This window comes from Puma concolor, chromosome C1 (assembly GCF_028749965.1).
Source record: "Puma concolor isolate L17-30 chromosome C1, mPumCon1.1.hap2, whole genome shotgun sequence".
Lineage (NCBI taxonomy): Eukaryota > Metazoa > Chordata > Mammalia > Carnivora > Felidae > Puma > Puma concolor.
Genome location: NC_141674.1, coordinates 104701868 through 104725310, shown reverse-complemented (window position 1 = coordinate 104725310; position 23443 = coordinate 104701868). Strand labels below are relative to the sequence as shown.

At 38.4% G+C, this 23443-nt stretch overlaps 1 protein-coding gene and 1 long non-coding RNA gene across 5 annotated transcripts in view; both read left to right on the top strand.

Annotated features, from left to right (window-relative positions):
* Window positions 1–23443, top strand: part of RNF115 (ring finger protein 115) — an 86188-nt gene that overhangs the window by 14986 nt on the left and 47759 nt on the right. The window contains exons 1-4 of one of the 4 annotated variants that reach the window (XM_086718025.1): window positions 12085–12143; window positions 12872–12970; window positions 14611–14724; window positions 15744–15801. In XM_086718025.1, the coding sequence (XP_086574151.1) occupies window positions 14699–14724; window positions 15744–15801 (84 nt within the window). In that variant the 5' untranslated portion in view covers window positions 12085–12143; window positions 12872–12970; window positions 14611–14698. Of the gene's footprint in view, window positions 1–12084; window positions 12144–12871; window positions 12971–13036; window positions 13089–14610; window positions 14725–15743; window positions 15802–23443 lie in introns of those variants that run through there. The other 3 variants (XM_086718026.1, XM_086718024.1, XM_025927965.2) reach the window with 3 other exon arrangements.
* On the top strand, window positions 1106–6188 carry LOC147578307 (uncharacterized). The gene is made up of 2 exons (XR_015255055.1): window positions 1106–1403; window positions 1630–6188. It is a non-coding gene; the product is annotated as an uncharacterized LOC147578307 (long non-coding RNA).

Sequence of the window (23443 nt, the reverse complement as noted above, 5' to 3'; positions counted from 1 at the left end):
AACCAAATATTAGGATATTCAGAGAAGTTTGTTTTATGGGCCTTTACTTCCCTAAGTGTGATTTCATTATAACATACACTTTGTACATCATTTCATTAGTTTTTAATCCCAAGTTATTTTTCTTTCTCTACTAAGCATGCTTTTATTTCTGCACCATGCTTGGAATGTAGAGCTTCAAATGTATTTTCTGGGAGAATAAATGTTGTCAGTTTATGTAAGAAGATTCTATCAGCCTAAGCTGAATGCAGGAAGATAAATGTTGTCCTCCAAACTGGTGGTACACATCAGAGCTAAAGACAAACTTTTTGGGTCATTTACTATTTTATATCTATGCCACTGGGTTGTTCTTGCTGCCTTTAGTGTGAGCAAAGAACATTATAACTAAATCTATTGTGGTTATATTGTGTTTTATGAACTTAACTTTTCCTCTGGTAATTTTTGTAGTTTAGTCTGTTTTTTTCTTAGAAAATTTGGCTTCTTGTTCATCTGATCAAGCTTTTATTAAGTAACGTTTTGTTCTGTGACCTGATTTTCTGCCTTGTTATACAATGCACTAAAGAAGTTTGGTTGATTATACGTACCACTCCTGTTTGGAGTCCCCGATAATGTCAATGTTCAGTCATGGCCTGGAATGAAAGAACAAAATGGTAAAAGTTGTGTATGTTACTGTTCTTAGGGAGTAAGACCATAAGTCAAAGCAATTTTATTGGCCTGGAACTGGATTACAGCTCTTCAAACAGTATTTAAATTGTATAGGTATCTTTGTATAACACTAAAACTGTAAAACTGTAGCCTGATGTTTTCTTGTTTTCTTTTTCTTTCTCTTTGTTTCTTTGTTTCTTTCTTTCTTTTTTTTTTTTTTTTGTACTGGTTTTCTTTCTAATAACCAAGGGAACAATCATTTAAGATTTTTGGAGTTCAAAATGCTCAAAATGCTTCAAAATACTTTCATCTTTTTTTTAAATGAGTAGTTGGCCACATGAATGAGTGAAACTTTCTTGTTTCCCTGAAGGAGAGGTGGGGGAGACAAGTCAATGAGGACAGCATTTGTGCTCTAGTTTTACAGAAGGAGAAACAGGTCTTACGAAGACCATGAAGGTAATGATGGGATTGGAAACAGAACCCCAAAGTTCTGTTGTCTGTGTGTGTGTGTTTTGTTAAAATTTTTTTAATACTTACTTATTTTTGAGACAGAGAGAGACAGCATGAGTGGGGGAGGGGCAGAGAGAGAGAGGGAGACACAGAATCCAAAGCAGGCTCCAGGCTCCAAGCTGTCAGCACAGAGCCCGACACGGGGCTCGAATTCACAAACCATGAGATCATGACCTGAGTCGAAGTCGATGCTCAAGCTACTAAGCCACCCAGGCGCCCGTGTGTGTGTGTGTGTGTGTGTGTGTGTGTGTGTTTTAATGTTTATTCATTTTTTTTTTTTTTAACATTTATTTATTTTTGGGACAGAGAGAGACAGAGCATGAACAGGGGAGGGGCAGAGAGAGAGGGAGACACAGAATCGGAAACAGGCTCCAGGCTCTGAGCCATCAGCCCAGAGCCTGACGCGGGGCTCGAACTCCCGGACCGCGAGATCGTGACCTGGCTGAAGTCGGACGCTTAACCGACTGCGCCACCCAGGCGCCCCTGTTTATTCATTTTTTGAGAGAGGAAGGCAGAGAGGCAGACACAGAATCCGAAGCAGGCTCCAGGCTCTAGGCTCTGAGCTGTCAGCACAGAGCCCGACGTGGGGCTTGAACCCATGAACTGCAAGGTCATGACCTGAGCGGAAATCAGATGCTTAACTGACTGAACCACCAAGGTGCCCCTGTTGTCTTTGTTTTAGGGTACACTTGATGCTTTTGAAAAGGGAGGAAGTGTACCTTGGTTTGAAAAGAAATAATCATAAGGGATTTATGGATAAAGTCTCTAGAAAAAAAAGCAGTGTCTTTTACCTGTAGATGTGAGCTGGCATGAAATTCTGGGTGTGGTGGGTCTGGCCTAGGAGCTATGCTGTGTTTCAGTTTGTGTTCCTAATCCTTCGAGTTAGGAGTTTCTGAATAGATTTGCTAGGTGATACTCAAAGAGAATATGAACAAGAGGATATGACTAAATATTGTGATCTTACGTTTTGATTCTGTTAAACAAGACAGAAAATAGGCTTCTGTTTTAGATAAAATTTAACAAAACCCACTTAGTAGATGCTATGCTGATAGTGATCATGTAGAAGAGCAAAGCTGTGGGAATTAGAAAATAAATAGAAAGGCTTCCTATTTCATGTTCTGAATAAATATTAGATACTAATTCAAGATGGGATTTAATATAAATAAGTCTTGGCTTGTAGCTCATTGTCCTGCCAAAACCTCACATTTTTTTGGTAATTGATCCCTTGAAATACAAGAAAGAAAAGAAAATGATGAATTAAAACCACCCTTTCCTTTTCTATTCAGTATTCAAGTGCTTTGTTCACTCTTGGGCTGTTCTTCTAAGTGGGTAAGCCTCAGGGCTAAGCTATACTTAGGGAGTTGTTCCTGGTTCAGACTATTAATGGTGAAAAATGTTTCTGCTTGTGGGTATTTTTAGATGGAACAGGCAGTGGAACATCTAAAGCAGTTTATTCAAGTGTACCTGCTACTGAGTATCTTCACTTGGGTTTTATACAATAAACTTTTGGACCCTAAGGAGAAAGCAGCTTAGTTTGGTACAAACCATTGGGTTCCTATTTCCAATGATTCTGGGTAATTAGGTTTGTTATACTTCTCTTTTATAGATGAAAAGATAGAAATGACCTAATGAACTTTTTTTAATAAAACTTTGTGACTGTGGGAACTATATAGGCTGGCAGTATTTTGGTTGGTGGGGTTTGTGTGATGATTTGATGTATTAATGTTGAAGCAGAGGAGAGAGATTTCCATAGTGCCAGATGTATAGTGGACGCTTATCATTACCTTGGCTTCCCCTTCCTTTTGCTTTGTTTTGTTTTAATTTAATTTAATTTTATAGAGAGAGTGTGCATGTGCAAGCAAGGGAGGGGGTAAGGGGAAGAGACAAAGAATCTTAAGCAGGCTCCACGCTCAGGGTGGAGCCTGGTGTGGAGCTCAGTCCCACAGCCTTGGGATCATGACCTGAGCCAAAGTCAAGAGTTGGACACTCAACCGACTCAGCCACCCAGGCATCATTACCCCTCCTCTTTTCTTCCAACATAAACCCCTTATGCTTAAAATTCAAAACTCTCTGTCTGAGTATATGAATATATCAGGATGATACTAAGGCCAAGGGAGTATAGAGATAGAGACTGTGTTTGGTTCCCGTTTGAACTTTTTACAAATTTACCTTAATTCACGATATTCCTCCAAATTAGAGTTAAGATTACTTCTGAAAAACAAATTGGGAAAATTAAACTGTAAAGTAACCATTTTTAGAAGTGACCCAAGAGATAAGCACTTAAAATCCAGTCTCGTAATCTCATTATAGAGAAGACTAAACTGTGATTGTAACTAAGAAAACAACATAGACAAGTAATTGTATTATGTAGTCTGTCAGGAGAAACAGTGTGTCTCTTAGAAGAAGGTATGGGAATTGGAGGTCAGCAGTGAAAGGGTAGAAAGGAAAGTCAGAGGCAAACATCAGCTGTGCTCTTCCTGGTACTGCCCAAGGGGAGGGGAATCCCAGGTCCTTGATTTTGAGGATCTGGTTTATGCTCAGAGTGGTGATGGGTATATTAGGCTATAGTAGCATGATGGCACAAGCTATATATCCACTCGTCTTAGTGCTCTGATTCTCTCCTTATTTAGCACAAGATTATAATCTCTAATAATTATAATAGCTATATTTATTAAATGTCTGCTATCTAATGTGCCAGTCACTGAATTAGGTATTTTGCAGACATCTTAATCTTTCTAATATATAGCAGTGAAGCAAGCCTCTCCATTTTACACGAGGAAATTGAGTCTCAGAAAGGTAATGTGACTTCCGCAATACTGTATATCTAATTAGTAGAGCCCTGAGATTGAAATGTAGGTCTCTGATTTTAACTCCTTCCTCTGTGCCATGAGGCTTTTCAGGCTGACTTGCTTGTTGAGAAAGACTGTTGGTAGTAAAAGTAAATGGGCCACTTGATAACTCTCTTGTCATTGAAATTAAGTAAGTTGGCATTTCAGGTTTTATGTATATGGCCTCTGAATTTGTCTTATGTGAATTTTTTCCTAAGAGACAGATCTCTTGGTCTGTTAAGTTAGATTTCTGAGTTTGTAAGGTTGAGGGTTTCAGACCTTGGATTGTGTGTTTATCAGGATAATGCTCCCCTATAAGAGAGGGAGGGGGCTGAATGGCTGCTGAAATTCCCAGTGCCTCATTTGGCCTTGCTATAAACTTTTCCATCCAGTCCTCAGGAAATTATAGTTTCTATTCCTTTCTCTAAAAGCATAGTTATTGTTAATCAATGTGTAATGAAAAGAACATAAGAGAAAGACCAGGATTCACAGCTCTTTTTTAACACTTGCGCAGTGTTCAGGCTTTCTATTACTGGCTAACAAATCACCCAGAATTCAGTGTCTTAAACACACTAATTTATTATCTCTTATGTTTCTGTGGATTTACATAGTTCAGCTGGTCAGTTCTCACTTGGGATCTTTCATGTAGTTGTGTTCAGATAGTGCCTTATGATGGAGCCATCCGAAGGCTCTCCTGGGCTGGATGTCCAAGCTGTTGTTTTCCTTTTACAGTCCAATTCTTGTCTGATGTCTCTGTATTCTCCACATGGCTTCTCTCTCCAGCAGAGTAGCCTGGACATATGTGGCTGCTCAGGAGCTGTTAGGCAGTTAATGGCTTTCTCTTGAACTGGCCCAATATCCCAATATTCTGTCAAAGAAGCCCCAACCCCCCCACCCCCCATTCAAACGGGGTGGAATAGAAGGTCACGTTGCAGAAAAATGTGATGTGCATTGGGAGATTTTGTTGGGACTGTGTTTGGAAAGTCAGATCTGCTACAGACAGCTTATTTCATGTTTTTATCTGTAAAATAAAAATAATATTCACCTCACAGATTGGTTAAGAGAAATCATAGGTGTTTCACAAACATAAGTACTCTTCTCCTGTAATTCTCCAGCCTAATAGATTATTTCTTGTTTTTTGTTCCAATTTTATCTTATTTTATTTTTAAAAATTAATTATTTTAAATTTACATCCAAGTTAGCATATAGTGTAATAATGATTTCAGGAGTAGATTCCAGTGATTCATCCCCTATGTATAGCACTCAGTGCTCATCCCAACAAAATGTTTTCCTTAATGCCCCTTACCTATTTAGCCCATCCCCCCACCCACAGCCTTACCAGCAACCCTCAGTTTGTTCTCTGTATATGAGTCTCTTCTGTTTTGTCCCCCTCCCTGTTTTTATATTATTTTTGTTTCCCTTCCCTTAAGTTCATCTGTTTTGTATCTTAAATTCCACATATGCATGAAGTCATACAATATTTGCCTTTCTCTGACTTATTTCGCTTAGCATAATACCCTCTAGTTCCATCCATGTTGTTGCAAATGGCAAGATTTTATTCTTTTTGATTCCAAATAATATTCCATCGTATATATATACCACGTCTTCTTTATCCATACATTTGTTGATGGACATTTGGGCTCTTTCCATACTTTGGCTATTGTCAATAGCACTGCTATAAACATTGGGGTGCATGTGCCCCTTTGAAACAGCACGCCTGTATCCCTTCGTTATATACACAGTAGGGCAATTGCTGGGTCGTAGGGTAGTTCTATTTTTACCTTTTTGAGGAACCTCCATACTGTTTTCCAGTGTGGCTGCACCAGTTTGCATTCCCACCAGCAGTGCAAAAGAGATCCTCTTTCTCCACATCCTCGCCAACATCTGTTGTTGCCTGAGTTGTTAATTTTAGCCATTCTGACAGGTGTGAGGTGGTATCTCATTGTGGTTTTGATTTGTATTTCCCTGATGATGAGTGAGATTGAGCATTTTTTCATGTGTCTGTTAGCCATCTGGATGTCTTCTTTGGAAAACTGCCTATTCATGTTTTTTGCCCATTTCTTACTGGATAATTTGTTTTTTGGGTGTTGATTTTGATAAATTTTTTATAGATATTGGATAGTAACCCTTTATTTGATATGTCATTTGCAAATATCTTCTCCCATTCCATTGGTTGCCTTAAAATTTTTTTTTAATGTTTATTTTTTTGAGAGAGAGAGAGAAAGAGACAGCACAAGTGGGGGAGGGGCAGAGAGAGAGACACAGAATCCGAAGCAGGCTCCACACTCTGAGCTGTCAGCACAGAGCCAGACACAGTGCTTGAACCCATGAACCATGAGATCATGACCTGATCTGAAGTCGGAAGCTTAACCAACTGAGCCACCCAGGCGCTCCCATTGGTTGCCTTTTAGTTTTGCTGAATGTTTCCTTTGCTGTGCAGAAGCTTTTTATCTTGATGAGGTCCCAATAGTTCATTTTTGCTTTGGTTTCCTTTGCCTCCAGAGATGTGTTGAGTAAGAAGTTGCTGCGGCTGAGGTCAGAGAGGTTTTTGCCTGCTTTCTCCTCGAGGATTTTGATGGCTTCCTGTCTTACATTTAGGTCTTTCATCCATTTTGAGTTTATTTTTGTGTATGGTGTAAGAAAGCGGTCCAGGTTCATTTTTCTGCATGTCGGTGTCCAGTTTTCCCAGCACCATTTGCTGAAGAGACTTCTTTATTCCGTTGGATATTCTTTCCTGCTTTGTCAAAGATTAGTTGGCCATACATTTGTGGGTCAATTTCTTGGCTCTCTATTCTGTTCCATCTGAGGGTCTGTTTTTGTGCTAGTAACATACTATCTTGATGATTAGCTTTGTAACACATATTGAAGTCTCGGATTGTGATGCCTCCTGCTTTGGTTTTCTTTTTCAAGATTGCTTTGGCTATTCGGGGTCTTTTCTGGTTCCATACAAATTTTAGGATTGTTTGTTCTAGCTAATAGATTATTTCTAATCTACTTTTACATTGGGTCACAGTTTAGTACATGGTTTGGTTACCATTTTCCTGACCTATGTTTCTCAGACTGATATAACTTAAAAAACTTTATCTTGGAAAATTTTAAACATATCAATAATAGTAAAAGAAGTATACTAGTATAAAATAATAGTATAAGAAGCCCACATGTACCCAGCTTTAATAATTATTAAGTCAAGCCGATCTTATTTCATGCATCTCCACCCTCCGTCAACATCATGTCTCCAGATTAGTTTGAAGCAATTGTTACAATCTTTGAGTCTTTATTTATTTTTTCTTTTTGTTGTTGTTTTTTATATTTTTTATTTTAGAGAGAGTGTGTGTAAGCAAGGCAGGGGGCAGAGGGAGGGAGGGGGAGAGAGAGAGAGAGAGAGAGAGAGAGAGAGAGATAATTTTAAGCAGACTCTATGCTCAGTGTAGAGCCCAATGCGAGAGGGGATCATGACCAGAGCCAAAATCAAGAGTTGGACACTCAACTGACTGAGCCACCCAGGTGCCCCACAACGTTTTAGTCCTTAGAGTGAAGGAGTGGCACCTTGGTGTAGCTGGGAGTCAGGAAATGTGACTAGAGTCACTCGAGAAGAAAAACGGTAGTATAAGTCGAGTGCTATCAGGCCTTTAAAAAGAAAATCTAGAAACTGAACTATAACATCTTTAGAATGTTATACTGGGGTTTTCAGGCTTCCAAGAGAATGAAAGATAATTTTCTAAGAACAGACCTTTGTTCTAAGAACAGACTACTGAAGTATGCAAGAGACAAGTGTACATTTTTTACTTTGATAATTAGAGGATGACAAGCTTATGAATTCCAAAAAGTTCTCCTCTAATGTTGATTGCAGGAGAGAGAATCCATGGCTGAGTATTTGTTTTATAATTATAAAACAAGCCACTTTTATCAAGAATAATTTACAGAGCATTTGGAAAGAGTTTTGGTTCTCATCCCTGTAATCAAAATAGAATTATTTAGATTATCTGTAAATGGAAGGTGTACCTAGTGATAGGAGGAACACCATAGTACTTGTCAGTTTCGTTTGTCCCTGTTCTGTAAAGGAGCTATGGTGGCTGACAGCCTGGTTCCTAGAACTGTGCCTGGGATCATGATGAGAAGACTTGTATATTTCTCTACTCTAAGTCAGCATGATTCTTGCATCAGTCTTTTTGTCTTCCCAATTGTGATATCTGCCTTTTGAAATTATTTTCTCTCCATAACACCTCTTAACATCATTTTGGAAGTTTAGTATCAATGTAGATGACCCTTTAACTCTGAAGACCTTCATCCCTACTCCCCTTTAGCCACCTACTCCCATTGCTATATCTTGGATTTTGTGATCACCCAGAACTGTTCTACCTCTGAAACCTCAGCCTCCACTATCTCATGGTCCAACCATAACTTAAGTTTTCAGCTCTTATATTCTTTACTTTACTCTACCTATTCTCTGATTATATCAGATTCTGGTACTTTGACTTTTATTTGTGGGGTGTGTGTCGTCAGTATTTGTTGAACACCTGTCTCTTCTATGCATATAGAGGTAATCAGAAGTGATCTGCACCCTGCCATTATGAAACTTTAAGTTTACTGGAGATAGACATTAAAAAAAACATTTAAAAATATATACTTACAAATTTTGATAAGTGCTATAAAGTAATAAAGGTGCTGTAGAGGATAATAATAAGAGGGGATCAGAAGATGGGTGAAATAGGTGAAGGGGATTAAGAGGTACAGTCTTAACAGTTATAAAATAAATAAGTCACAGGGATGAAAAGTACAGCATAGGGAATATAGTCAATAATATGGTAACAACTCTGTATGGTGACAGATGGTAACTACGCTTATTGTGATCATTTTGTAATGTATATAAATAATTGAGTTACTATGTTGTACCCTTGAAACCAGTACAGTATCTTATGTCAATTGTTCTTCAATTAAAAAAGAAAAGAATAAGAAGAAACTACTTTAGATTTGGTGATGAAAGAAGGATTTTCTGACATGATACTAAAATGGAGGCAAGAAAAAAAAAACAAAAAACCCTGACAATAAAGAGATTGGATCCCAACTTGCTCTGGAAAAAAAACAAAAAACAAAAAGCAAAACCTGACAATAAAGAGATTGGATCCCAACTTGCTCTGAAAAAAAAAAAAAAAAAAAAAAAAAAGGAGGCTAAAGAATTATAAGTTCCTTGCCATGCACACAGTTAGGGGAATAGTGTTTTTTATATATGTATGTATATGTATGTATGTGTATGTATATGTATGTATGTGTATGTACATATATAGTGTTTATGTATATATATACGTATATATATATGCAGTATATATGCAAGCTTAGAGGCAGGGCGAGCTTGATGAGTCAGAAAAAATGAAAGAAGGCCCATGTAGCTGGAATGTACTGAGGGAGGGAGAGTAGCCTGAAGTGATGTGGGCCAGTTGAATAGAAACTAGCTGAATCGTGGCCTTGTAAGTCATGTTTAAGAGTTTGATTTTATACAAAGTGTTTTGGGAAATAGTTAAAGGGTATTAAGCTGGGAAATGACGTGGCTGTTTTTATGTTTAGAAAAAGATCATTCTGACTTCAGTATGCAGAAGATATGGAAAGGCTGTGACACTTAAGAGGAAAGGTATTTCTGTGTCTAGGTCCAGTCCTGGCTTAAGATAGTGTGGCAGTGGGGCATGAAGCAGATTTGAGAAATGTGTTCAAACTAGGAGTGCCAGGATTTGATTGTTGAATGTTGGAAGATAGCGGAAAGGGAGGTATCAGGAATGGCTCCCAGGTTTCCAGTATGAGCAGACTGGTGTGCCAGCTCATCAGGTGTGTGTGTAAGTAAGAAAGAGGGTTCAGAAACATGGTCTGGGGTGGAGATACACATTTGGGAATTGTTCCATACAGAAGATATTTAAACATTGGGAATGAGTGAGCGGAGAGGGAGGAAATCATAGGAGCCAGCACTATGGTTGTGATTGATTCCTTTTTTTAATGTTTGTTTATTTTTGAGAAAGTGCAAGCTGGGGAGGGGCAGTGAAAGGAGGACAGAGGATCTGGAGGCGGCTCTGTGCTGACAGCAGAGAGCCCAACGTGGGGCTTGAACTGATGAACCGTGAGATCGTGACCTGAGCTGAAGTCAGATGCTCAACCAACTGAGCCACCCAGGTGTCTCGTAATTGATTCCTGTCTTTCTTTTTAACATTAGACCTTAGAATAGATTTAAGGTTAGCCTTCTGAAATCAATCTCATTTGCACTCAGATAAACTTTCTTAGTGGGAGACAAAGGGATAGAATTACTGCTACTTGGGAGGTTGGAGGATGAAGGAGTAGAGGGAGGGGCTTAGGGATTTATATGATTTCCAGATTATTTTATTTCTGGAGTAGTTTACAGTGTGCCAGTTGTGAGTGTTTCTCGTCCTTCATGTGGGTAGCCGAGAAAAAACTGTGAGAGCTTCTGATCCACAGGTTAAAGTTCATAGTTAATCTGAAGTTTTCCACAGTCTTACCCTTGCCTGCCTATCCACGCTCCTGTGGCAACCACTCCCCCCCAAATTCCATGTGTGTTATACTCTGTTGTTATGATCCTAAGCTCATAATTTCCTTTTTCATGGAGCAAACAGACTAATAATTTAAGTCTCTGTTTTAGAGAAAGCCTTCCTGATTCTCTTAGGCAAACTTTGGCCTTTCCTTATATTCCCAGTGTGCATTGATTATAGCAATTATTTTATTAAATTTTACTGTTTCGTTGGTAGATTGTATCCTCACCCAGCTAATTTCCTTGATGGAGGGGATTGGTCTTTTTTCTTTATATCTCTTTTAAGAAAGCATTTTAATGTTTGAATTGCCATTCTGTCTTTGAGTAACCCAATATGGCTTACGTCGCTTTCTGATAAGACAAAGTTTATTTAAGGTTTAGAAAATACAGGGAGCAAGAAAATAGTTGAAAATGTCTTTCCTAGATCTATTTTAATAGGGAGTTAAAATACATTTTTTAAAACTATGATAAGACAGTCTCTAATGTGTATTCTTTGTTATCAATATCAATGCTTGATATTTATTTAAAAGAAAGATTCAGGGTGCCTGGGTGGTTGGTTAAGCAACTGACTTCGGCTCAGGTCATGATCTTGCGGTTTGTGAGTTCGAGCCCCACGTTGGGCTCTGTGCTGACAGCTCAGAGCCTGGAGCCTGCTTCAGATTCTGTGTCTCCCTCTCTCTCTGCCCTTCCCCTGCTCACACTCTGTCTCTCAAAGATAAAAACCTTAAAAAATAAAAAATAAAGATTCAAGGTACCAAAGGAAATAGAGGCTGATTTAATGGAATTGTTCTAGTTATTTGAATTAACACTTCTTTTTTTTTTAATGTTTATTTATTTATTTTGAGAGAGAGAGAGAGAGAGAGAGAGAGAGCGCGCGCGCGCGCTCCAGAGGGGCAGAGAGAGAGAGGGAGAGAGAGAATCCCAAGCAGGCTCTGCACTGTCAGCATGAACCCAATGCAGGGCTCAGTCTCACAAACTATGAGATCACAACCTGAGTTGAAATCAAGAGTCAGACACTCAACTGAGTAAGCCACCCAAGGTGGCCATAAATTAACATTTCTGTTAAATACCTGAGAATGTTAAGTTTTATTGGGAATTATTGGTAGTCAAAAAATAGAAATATTGTAAAATTTCATTGTGAATTTCTAGTCTACCAGTTGATTTATACTGTGATTCAGTTTGTGTCTCCTATATGTTTATAGCAAAAAAATGGCAGTTTTGTACCTATCAATATTATAATCTTACTGCTCTGATATTTAGTGGAGATTTTTCATTAGATTTGAAGAGAATATTAGATCATGGATTGATTCCAGTTTTTTAAAAATTCAGCCCAAATTAAAAAAAAAATCTGACATTCTCCCTCTCAGAGTTCTCAGGGGGAACCTCTTAGGAAGACATTCTGCAAATTTCTTAAGGAATTCTTTATTTGCCAGAGTGTGATAGAAAAAAAACTGTCCTTGTAGTCAGCAAGTACATGTAACATTTCAGAGCTTCAGTGTGTGTACAGCTTATTATTCTGAAACGACATACTTGGCTTTCTAATGAAAGACTTTTATTATTTCTTCCTTTCTTTTATAGGAATATATTTGTCCCAGATGTGAATCAGGCTTTATTGAAGAAGTGACAGATGATTCCAGGTATTGTACAAGCTCGTGAATAAATCAGGCATTCAGTTATCCAAATTACTTTCTTTCAGCATCTACTGAATGAATAGAAAGAAATTGGTTTTATAACTTACACTCTGCTGAGAGAGGGAGGGAAAGAGGGAGGAAAAGTGGCAGGGGGAAGGGTAATAAAAATGGGAAAATTTGGGATGTGATGAGATGAGAGGCGCTGTTTCAGATTGTGTGTATGTGGCATTCCTTGGAAACCTCTATATCCGTATCAGAGTAAATCTGGTAAGTGTTCATTTATTTTCTGAGACTTTGGTGTTCCTTTAGATTATTGGGTGGTTTTTAGTGGCCATTCTGTTGCCTGCAGGTGAATTACGTTTCTTTGGTGGGCTGGGGAGCAACTGACAAAGATATCTAATAAGGTAAATAGGCTGTTCCAGCCAGAGAAGCCAAGCTGTTAGTCTGCCTTGAGGAAGCCTTAGCTCCCTGTTCTTACTAAAATCATTGCCGTCAAGCCTATGCCATCTTGTCACTGTAATGTTAATACTTGGGTTTGTAATGCTTGAAATTGGTCTTATTAAAGATCTAAAACCTGTAAAAAGAGAAACTATTTCTGAGTGACAGTATTTTATAGTACATCTTGGTTAATATGAATAAAACTGTAAAAAATAAAAAGAATAGCGTTGATAGGATGATGGCCTTTTTTGGCTAAACATAATGGCACATTTGTTCTTTTGTGGCTATGTGGTTAGACAGTGGCTGGACAAATGAAGAAATACTGACTGGATAAAAAGAACCTGTAATTTGAAGCTTCTTTTAATCTTGGAGTGACTTTGGAGGTTTTAATGGCAGTAAGTAATTCCTTTACTGGAGGTTTTAATGGCAGTAAATAATGTCTTTACTGTTGCTGTTGGCAGACTCTAAAGTTGAAGGTCCCTTCCACAACCAGGAAAAACTACACATTTTACAGTATGTACTATTAGTTTAACTTTATTAACGATTGGCGATTATATGTGTACATGAACTGGAGCTTCTTGGGGCAGTATATGGCATGAGATCAAGTTTGGTACAAACACTTACATGTTGATCTAATAGCCTTGGTTTTAAATAACATAATACTAGCTCTAAACCTGTGGAGATTAGCATGACAGCGAAAGTAGCAATTTTGTGTGAATGGCATGCTAACTTGGGGTAGCTTTTTATTTGTGCTGTTAAAATTGCATCACATACTTACTGCAAACACTTATGCTGTGCATGTGTTAAGTAAGGAGCATATTGGTTGTTGGGAAGCAATTAATTGGCTTTTTTTTTTTTTTTTTTTTTTTTTCTAAATTTTCTAAGTAGTAACCTTGGTTTCTTTAGCCCTGTATACAAAGTACGGTTCTAAGTGCAGATGGTGATCAACTGCAGGATGAATCTTTTTTTTAGCAGGGAACTATGAATTTTATGGATCCTGCTTTCACTTGACTTAATTCTTTTATTTGTGCCTTTGTAGGTCAAAGGTTATCTTGTGCAAGTGCTATTGGTAGCAAATACTCAGATGTAAAGATTATGTCTTTTAAAAGATCAGTATTTTACTTATTTATTCTTTAAATGTTTGTTTATTTTGAGAGAGTGTGTGCCTTGGTGCGTGCAAGCAGGGGAGGGGCAGAGAGGGAGAGAGAGGATTCCAAGTAGGCTCCATGTGCTGAGCTGGACGTGGAGCTTCATCTTATAACCGTGAGATCATGGTTATGATCTGAGCTGAGATCAAGAGTCTTAACTGACTGAGCCACCTAGGTGCCCCTGAAAGATCAGTGTTTTAAATGGTTGAAGAAACCTTTTTCTCAGAATCAGTATTTTAGAGCTAGCATGATATTCCCTTTTATGAAGTTCCTAAACATTTGCTGGTTTGCATACTTAGCAATTATAGTGTAAGTAGTGGATGGTAAAAATTAATGAGAAGAGGTCCTTACATGTAGGTACTGGATAATGGGCTCCAGATGCTACTAGACATTCGTCAGAGGGGCATTTGTAACATTTGTGAGAACATTTCTCAGGAGATGTGGTTGTCCCTTCTCTATGATTAGCCCTGTCACTCTTAAAATATGGAGGAATTTTAAGGAAAGGGAATGCTGAGGGAGTTTCAAGGGGGCAGAACTATAAAAAAATAGAGTTGATAGCTTTAATTACCAAGGATATTTGAATCTCTGAAACCGGATAGTAAAGGCAGGAAAGAGCCCTGGAGGCCTATCTAGGCTTGAGCAATAAAATGGGTAGATGGTGGTAGTTGAATTATTTACGTAATTTAGCATAAATGTACTAGTATTTCTGGGCTTGTTCTACATTTGAAATGTTTTTGTAAAAGTGTTTTTAACTTCTGAAACAAATGTAAGTGTTAAATGGCTTCTAATTAGCGAATAAGGCCTGAGCATGGCTGTATAGGGGATGGCATTAGCTTTACTTTTTCACTTTTGGTTCTAGGCTAACCAGGGTGTGTTTGTTTCCTCAGTGAGCTGAGCTCAGTGCCTGGATTGGTGTTCTGAAACTGAAAGCTACTGTAGTTTGTGGACTTGTATCATTGGAGTGACTGTGTGTACATGTTTGTAGGCTTGTGTCTCTTGAAGTAAAAGTGGTATCTAGCAGTTCTTCTGATTCTTTCTATCCCTCTCTGCCCCACAAAGTGTTGGCCATTTTCCGCTCTCTCTTTTTTTTTTTGCAAATTTCATGGGACAGTGGGATCTGATATTTCTCCCTAATCTTTAGGAGTAGTTATTTTGTTTCCACATTCAATTTTAACTCAACTTTTATTTGCAAGTTATCAACATAAGATACAGCGTTTCAGGTTTTCAAAAATGATGAGTGCTCTGTATAATGTCTGAAACACAGTAAACACTTTACATATATTTGTGGTATTAATACAGTCTTTACCCTCTGAATTTATATTTATGAAAGGAGGGAAGGATAAGAAATGGATGAGACAAATACTAGATATTTATAAAAAAGGTAGAATTTAGAATCAAAGTCAAAGTGCAGAGGGGTGTGGAGGATCCTCGTTTGGTTGGTGAGCTCAGAAAAGACTTCATGAAGGAGGTAGCATTTGAGATGGGCCCTGAAGGATGTATAGGATAATCAAAGAATAGGGAAGACTGTCAGAAGGAGAAAAAATGTTTATTGAGTTCTTTTATAATGTGCTAAATATCGTACCAGACCCCTTGCAGTACTATATTTAATCATTCCCAAATAGCTTACATGTTGTGTTCATCTGGTGGTTGAATGATTTTTTAGTGAAACGTTTCGAGAATCTTGTTTTAGTTCTTCGCCTCTTTGAGAATAAATGTTTTTCTTCTCTTGCTGGGTCAAATTTGAATTGCATTGCTGGCTGTGGGTCCTTCTTCCCACTCTGTGGTGGCCCCTCTTTTCAGTTTTTCACTTGATTTATGCTTGATTTTGTAGTTTGTTAAAATGTTTTTCATAGATTAAGCCACAAGTCAGTTCTTCATAATTTCCTTCGTAGGTGTCACGTTGGGATGAGTTATTTTTCCTTATTGGGCTTTGTTCTCATTGTACCATTCTATATTTAGCTTCTGGGAGGGAAGCTCGTTCCTAGGAATAGAACCGGTACTCATTCCTTTTTCTCTTCAGTTTTGTAGGTGGTGGCAGCAGCCGGATAGACAATAGCACATCAACACACTTTGCAGAGGTAAGTTTTCCTTTGGCTGTAGGGATTCTGTAGGGAGTGGGTGGGTGTTAAAATCTTGATGGATTTTCACTTCCCAGTGCAGCAGAACATCAGAGTCTATAAGAAAGATGTGTGCAAGAGTAGCCCTCAGGAAGATACTTGTGTTTTAGTAGTTCAGCCTTTGGCATGTTACTTTTGGTAAACCCTTGATGAAGAGAGAGTAACCTCCTTCATCTGTGCTGTTTTAAACCTGGTGGTGTGAGAAAAAAAGCTGTGTTGTTTGTGAAACAACAGTGCTGTATACTCTGCTTTGGTGATGTGACAGCCCAGTAAAGAGCAGGCAGAATGAGTTGTAATTGAAGTCACAACGAGGCACAATCTTCAACTGTACACAGAAGTACTGCTTTTTAGAGGTTGCCTCTAATGAACGTGGTGGTTTGGTGTGATTGGAATTAGGGGGCCAGATGAAGAATACTGTATTTACTTGCCTCCAGATCTCAAGGTGGACCTATAATTAATTTATAGTTCTTTATAGAATGTAGTGTCCATATTTTTGGGGACAACTGTGATTTGAAAATAACGCATTAGTCTGCATCTTGGAAGACCATTTTACATTAAATTCAGAGTAATTTTCTTTTTCACTTTATTCATTGGCTTAAAATTCCTTTTTTGTTTGCTTTTGATCATTTTAACCATTTTTAAGTGTATAGGTAAGTGATGTTACCTATTTAACCTATTTTGATCATTTTAACCATTTTTAAGTGTATAGGTAAGTGGCTCTTTGTTTTTAATAATTTAGAGACTGTAGCGCATAAGGAACAGACCATCTGTCTCAGCCTACAAGAAACACCGGTTTGCTTTTGCTTCTATTGCCACACAACTTGGTTGGCTTTAGAAAGCTAACAGATGCTAAAAGAAAAAAAGTTAAATCCCATAATCAGAATTTTTTGTGTGTATTTCAGGATCACATTAGCCTTTTCCAGAGATAGCTCAGCTGCATTAGAGAGCTAGCACAATTTTTTGATATTTATTTGTGTGTAAATTAAAGCTGTTAGCCGTGCATTGGAAAATTGGTGTTCAATAAGAAGCCCATAAAACCCTAAGCTTCTCTCCTTTATCCTCTGAAATTTCTCTTAAGACCTGTAGTCCCCCAGATTTTTATGTTGTAGAATTACAGTCAAGAAGCTTGATGAAATGTTTGAGTAAAAGTCCTGTTTTACTAAGGGTATTTTCTTTTACTTATGGTCTGTGTACTTCTTAATATCCAGTCTTAAGGTTTTTGGTTAACTCTGAAGTGCCTTAGTACATGGGCTGATTAGCGTGTGCTTTAAAACATTTCATGTCTTTGAACACCCATTTTTATTTTCTTGTTTTGATGGATTAAAAAACATTATTTAAAATTTAGTATGCTTGCCAGGCCTGGAAGCCTTTCTGATTTTAGTATGTTTTTCCCTGTGTGTGCTATTCCTGCTAACACAGATTGTCACTTACTGATTATACATATGCTGAAGAAACTTCATCTGATTTTCTTTAAATGTTAGTTCTCTTAGGAAATGGAAAAACTTCAGTCTGTCAGTTTTGTAGATATGACTCACCAGGAGGAGATGCATTAAGAAGAAAAATAAATATAGGTAGTCAGTTTCCTAACTTTAGTAATGCTAAATCTGTCATTGATGGCATGAGCTATCCTTCAGGTGTTAAAGTAATTTTGCTGAGTCATATAGCCCGTGGCTTCATGTCCCTTAGGGTTGTAGCAAGGGCAGGATTATGCCCAGCTTTCCCTCTGTAGAACTCTCTGGTCATCATGCTTGAATATGTCAGTTTTCTCCTTTTTGAATTTAGAAAATAGAAAAAAATCTCTTTTTATAATGTTATAGAAATTGCCAGGGATTTAAATCAATCAGCTTAAAAAGGATGTATTGAATGTTTTATAAATAGCAATCTGCTGGAAGTAGGGGCAAGAAGCAAATGTCATGGTTGCCTTGCCTGCCAGGAACTTATAATTTAGTTGGGGAACAAGTACAAACACATATGAAGCAAATAAGAAAACAGAGTATACAGAGTGTGATAAGCTTATTGTGGGGTGTATGTAACAAGCACAGGAGAAGGGAGAGATTGGGGGGCTGCAGTCTCTAGCAGGAAAGGTCAGACAACATAGTAGTATGCCTGGAACAAGATTGCCTCAGCTTCATCCTGGGTTGAGCTGGTATGTAACTGGTATGTAACCTGGGCAAAATTACTTAGGGTCTCTCAGTGCCTCGTTTCCTCGCCTGTCAATTGGGGATAACATCTACCTCACAGGGATTAAATGAATTAATACATGCTAGATGTGCAGGCCAATGTGCCCGCCATGCATGAGTGAAGGAAGGTAAAATTCCTTCATAGAGAAGTTAAAACAGGGTAGATGGTATTTAAAAAAGCGATGAGGTGAGAAAAATTATCTCAAAATAGTATTCATAAATTGTAGGGTTTTATACTCTTGTCCCTGGATAAAAAAACGTAGAAAATTATAAATAGCAACCAAAGTTTTTTTTCCTTTTCCAGATTTTAGTTGATATTTCAGCAAAAACTTATGCTCAATTTTGTTCTGTTTTTCTTCAGCCAGAGTTGCTTGTACAAAGAAAGACAGAGGCTATTTTCTATAATTAGCCTTTACTAATAGCTGACTTCTTAAAATACTAGACATATTAGAAGAGACTTAGTCCAAGCAAAACTTTCAACAAGATCGGTATTGATTTTTTTTTTTTTTTTTAATTAAGTGGATCTGGGGTGGGGAAGACAGAAAGAGGGTAAAGATGGAGTGAGGGTGGGAGGAGGGTTGCCAGTTAAATGGGAGCTTTGTTTGAGTATTGCGCGAAGGTCAGTGGACAATGAACCTAAAAATGTTGCTAGCAGTTTGGAGAGAGGAAGGACATTGCCGTAGTGAGGTTCCTGGTGGTAACCTGGGGAATTGAGCCCATGGCTACATGAGGGTTTCATTGATTACTTGAAAGCTGACCATGACCTGGTACCAGTGAGACATCTGATCTGAGAGTCTCAGCTTACCTAAACAGATCACTTCAGTGCAAGAGTGGCTGTGACTGCTGCCTCGGATTAGCAGAAAATAAGATAGATGGCTTCCTGGAAACAGAACTCCCAGGTATACACAAGAGGGTGGGGTGCTCTGAGCATTCTGATTTATATTTATTTGAATAAAATTTCTTTTGGTACATGATGTGGCATTATAACGACAATTAAGAGATATTAAAAAACATCTGGAGTGCCGCTATTCCAAGAGCTCCTTTTTTCCATACATTTCCTTTCAGGTTTTATCTTGAGGCATAGGCACCGAAAGATTCTATAATAACATTAAGAAGATTTTTTAAAAAATAAAAAATCTCCTGTGTTCTCATCACCTTATTTTAGCTTTATTTCTTTGCATAATATCTTACATTTTTCATATGCATGCTTTATAACTGTTTTCAGAGGCATTCACAGAGTATTTCTGCTTTTTTTTTTTTTTTTAATTTTTTTTTCAACGTTTATTTATTTTTGGGACAGAGAGAGACAAAGCATGAACGGGGGAGGGGCAGAGAGAGAGGGAGACACAGAATCGGAAACAGGCTCCAGGCTCTGAGCCATCAGCCCAGAGCCTGACGCGGGGCTCGAACTCACGGACCGCGAGATCGTGACCTGGCTGAAGTCGGACGCTTAACCAACTGCGCCACCCAGGCGCCCCGAGTATTTCTGCTTTTTAAAATTTATTTAGGATCACGTCAAAAATCTTTTTTGTCTCTTTGTAGTTAAAAGAATTACATATTTTGAGATTATATTATCTCACATCTACCCTGTATTTATTAAACTATTACCTTGTGTTAAACATGTCTGGTTATATGTGATGGTTGATCATTGATTGTATCTTTTCCCTTAACCTCTGAGTCTAGAACACCTTGAGAAATAAACCACAGAAGCCAGACAGATGGAAATAAAAATTTAGTCTTGTTCAGCCATATTGGAGAACATAATTGATCCATGGCCAAGTCGACATCCTTAGTTTACATAGGATGACTAACCTAAGAATTAGAGGTTGCAGAACAGGCATTCATATTCAGAACCATTCCTTCTGCATTTTTATAGCGTCCTAAAATGTGAACTCCATCCATTGGAGAAATGAATCAGCCAATGTTAGGCTCTTGCCACTCACCAGTAAGATACATCACTCCTCTGGTAGAGAAGAATAACGAAGGATGAGTGAAGGGGTCAGAGATGGAAATGGGAGATCTGATTCTTCCCTCTTCACTTTTGGGTTCAGTAATTTAAGCCTGAAATTAGCAGGGGTGTAGGAGTAGTGACTGTGGCAGCTGGGGGAGAAGATTAGTGATATGTGAGATAAGTTTCGCTTTTACCTCCATGAAGAAAGACTCTCCAATACCAACTTATGTTCTTTGTGTGTGCTCTTGGGACCTGTGGAGAAGACTCCGAAATAATAAAAAACAGTGTAGAATTAAATTACATTGAACTAAATAAAATTGTCGATATTCTATTTCTGACCTACAGAAATGGCAATTTTAAATGATTTAACCTAGTAAAAAAGGAGTTAAGATTTTAAGCCATCCTTCTCCAGGTTAACCATCCTTTACCTGTTTGCTTAGTCTCAGCCAGAGGGCTTGCACTCACTTGACCAGTAGAATTTGGGTTCTTTGAGCAGTTGCAGCCTGGATTGAATCTTAAAGTTTGAATTAATTCAACCAGATCTTTCCATGTGTCTCACTTTTTAGTGTGAAGACGTAAAGCTCATTTCATGGTACCTGCTTCACATCCAGTCGGTTTGGAAATGTCAAGTAAAGCTCCTGAGCTTTTCAGCAGTTGTTCAAAAAAGAACTTTCGATAATTCAGTGCTTACTCAGTTCACACCCATAACACTGTTGTCAAGCAAAGACGACAAACTTAATGGTAACTGAAGGAAGAAGGGTAAAATAACATATTCTTGGTGTCAGCCTTGCCAGTTTTCTGTTCAGTGTGTGCCAGTTGCCCAGAGTCCATGGCCTGTAAATTTAAAGTCATTTGGGAGGAGGGGCCTTTCCAGAGACTATTTATGACAGTGTTTATATTACTGGGGGATAGGGGATTGTACATCATAATTTTTCTTTATGAATAGTATTTGAGTTCTGTATTTTAGTAAAATTTAGGAATTTGTCATGGTTGCAACCATAGTCTTAAGATTTCTTTTTGAGGGCCTTTTTCTTGCCCAGCCAGTGTATTACAAACCTCTGAATCTCCATTTACTATTTTTTAAAAAAGTTTATTTATTTATTTTGAAAGAGAGAGAATCCTAAGCAGCTCAGCACAAAGCCTAGTGTGGGGTTTGATCCCATGAACCATGAGATCATGACCTGAGCCGAAACCCAAGAGTTGGACATTCAACTGGCGGAGACACCCAGGTGCCCCAAATTTCTATTCACTTATTTTTTAATTTTTTATTTATTTATTTATTTTTTAACGTTTATTTATTTTGGGGACAGAGAGAGACAGAGCATGAACGGGGGAGGGGCAGAGAGAGAGGGAGACACAGAATCGGAAACAGGCTCCAGGCTCTGAGCCATCAGCCCAGAGCCTGACGCGGGGCTCGAACTCACGGACCGCGAGATCGTGACCTGGCTGAAGTCGGACGCTTAACCGACTGCGCCACCCAGGCGCCCCTATTTTTTTAATGTTTATTCTTGAAAGAGAGACCAAGAGTGTGAGTGGGGGAGGGTCAGGGAGAGAGGGAGATGCAGAATCCCAAGCAGGCTCCAGGCTCTGAGCTGTCAGCACAGAGCCTGATGCGGGGCTCGAACCCACAAACTGTGAGATCATGACCTGAGCTGAAGTCGGACACTTAACTGACTGAGCCACCCAGGTGCCCCATCCATTTACTTTTAAACCTTATATTCCACACACCCCTGAGTTGATTTGAGGTTGAGCACACTTTTTTTACTTTTCTTTCTGCTCCTCGTAATTACTGCTCCTCGTAATTATTCTAATGTTTCTTCTTCTTCTTTTTTAATGTTTACTTATTTTTGAGAGAGAGTGTGCATGTGGGAGAGCACAAGTTGGGGAGGGGCAGAGAGAGAGAGGGAGAGAGAGAATCCCAAGCAGCCTCTGAGCTGTCAGTGCAAAGCCTGACAGCAGGCTTGATCCCACAAACCACGAGATCATGACCTGAGCTGAAATCAAGAGTCCTTGCTTAACCAGCTGAGTCACCCACATGCCCTGTTTATTATTCTTTTTTGTTGTTGTTGTTGTTTATTATTCTTAAAAAAAAAAAACTATTCTAATTTTTCCTTGATTTATTGAACAAATCTATTTCCTGGAGACAGACCTTTTAAAGTATAGGTCTTTAAATTGTCCTCTTAGCTTTGAGGTTTGCAATAATTTTATTCATCCTTCCATTTACTTCTAAGTAGAAGCTTTATTTCCATGATAAGTGAGATCCCTGTACTTCTTTGCCTACTTGCTAATAACAGTTACTACCTTTCTCAGGATGAATATATAGTTTAGGTTTCTAATATCTAAAAACCATGAGTCGGGAAAAACTATGGACATATCCCCTCATGAACATGAACATAGATGTGAAAATTCTAAACAAAATTTTAGCAAATAGAACCCAACACTATGAGAAGGATTAGACATCATACTCAAATGGGATTTATTTCAGTTCAGGAATACAAGGTTAGTTCATAATTTGAATGTTAGTTCAGCATTTGAAAATCAACATAATTCACCATAGTAAGACTATCATACAGTCATCTTAATGGATGCAAATAAAGCATTTGACAAAATCTAACATCAGTTTTTTTTTTTTTTATTTTTTTTTAACGTTTATTTATTTTTGAGACAGGGAGAGACAGCATGAATGGGGGAGGGTCAGAGAGAGAGGGAGACACAGAATTTGAAACAGGCTCCAGGCTCTGAGCTGTCAGCACAGAGCCTGATGCGGGGCTTGAACTCACGGACCGCGAGATCATGACCTGAGCCGAAGTCGGATGCTTAACCGACTGAGCCACCCAGGCGCCCTCTAACATCAGTTTTTAAAAAATGTTTATTTATTTTGAGAGAAAGTAAGCGTCTGAGTAGGGGAGGGGCAGAGAGAGAGAGAGAGGAGAGGAGAAGAGAGAAGAGAAGAGAGGGAGAAACCCAAGCGGGCTCTGCACCATCAGGGTGGAGCCCGAGGCGGGGCTTGATCCCATTAACTGTGAGATCATGATCTGAGCCAAAATCAAAAGTTGGACACTCAACCAACTGGGCCACCCAGATGCTCACTAACATTAATTTTTGATAAAAACTCTCAGCAAACTAAAATAGATGGTAATTTCCTTAATCTGACAAAGAGCATCTAATAAAATCCTACAACTAACGTCATAATTAATGGTGAAACAAAGTGTTTTCTAGCTAAGATCAGGAACAAGACCAGGATGTCTTCCCTCATCACCCGTGTTCAGTGTTGTTTTGGAGGTTCTAGCCAGTGTAATAAGTTAAGATAGATAGAGAGATACACACACACATATAAATGGCATCCACATTGGAAGTGAAGACATACTGACATGGTCTTTTATGTTGGAAACCTGATGGAATCTATAAGAAAGCCCTTGTTAGAGGTAGTGGATTTAGCAAGGTTGCAGGATATAAGAAAAACAAAAATCAA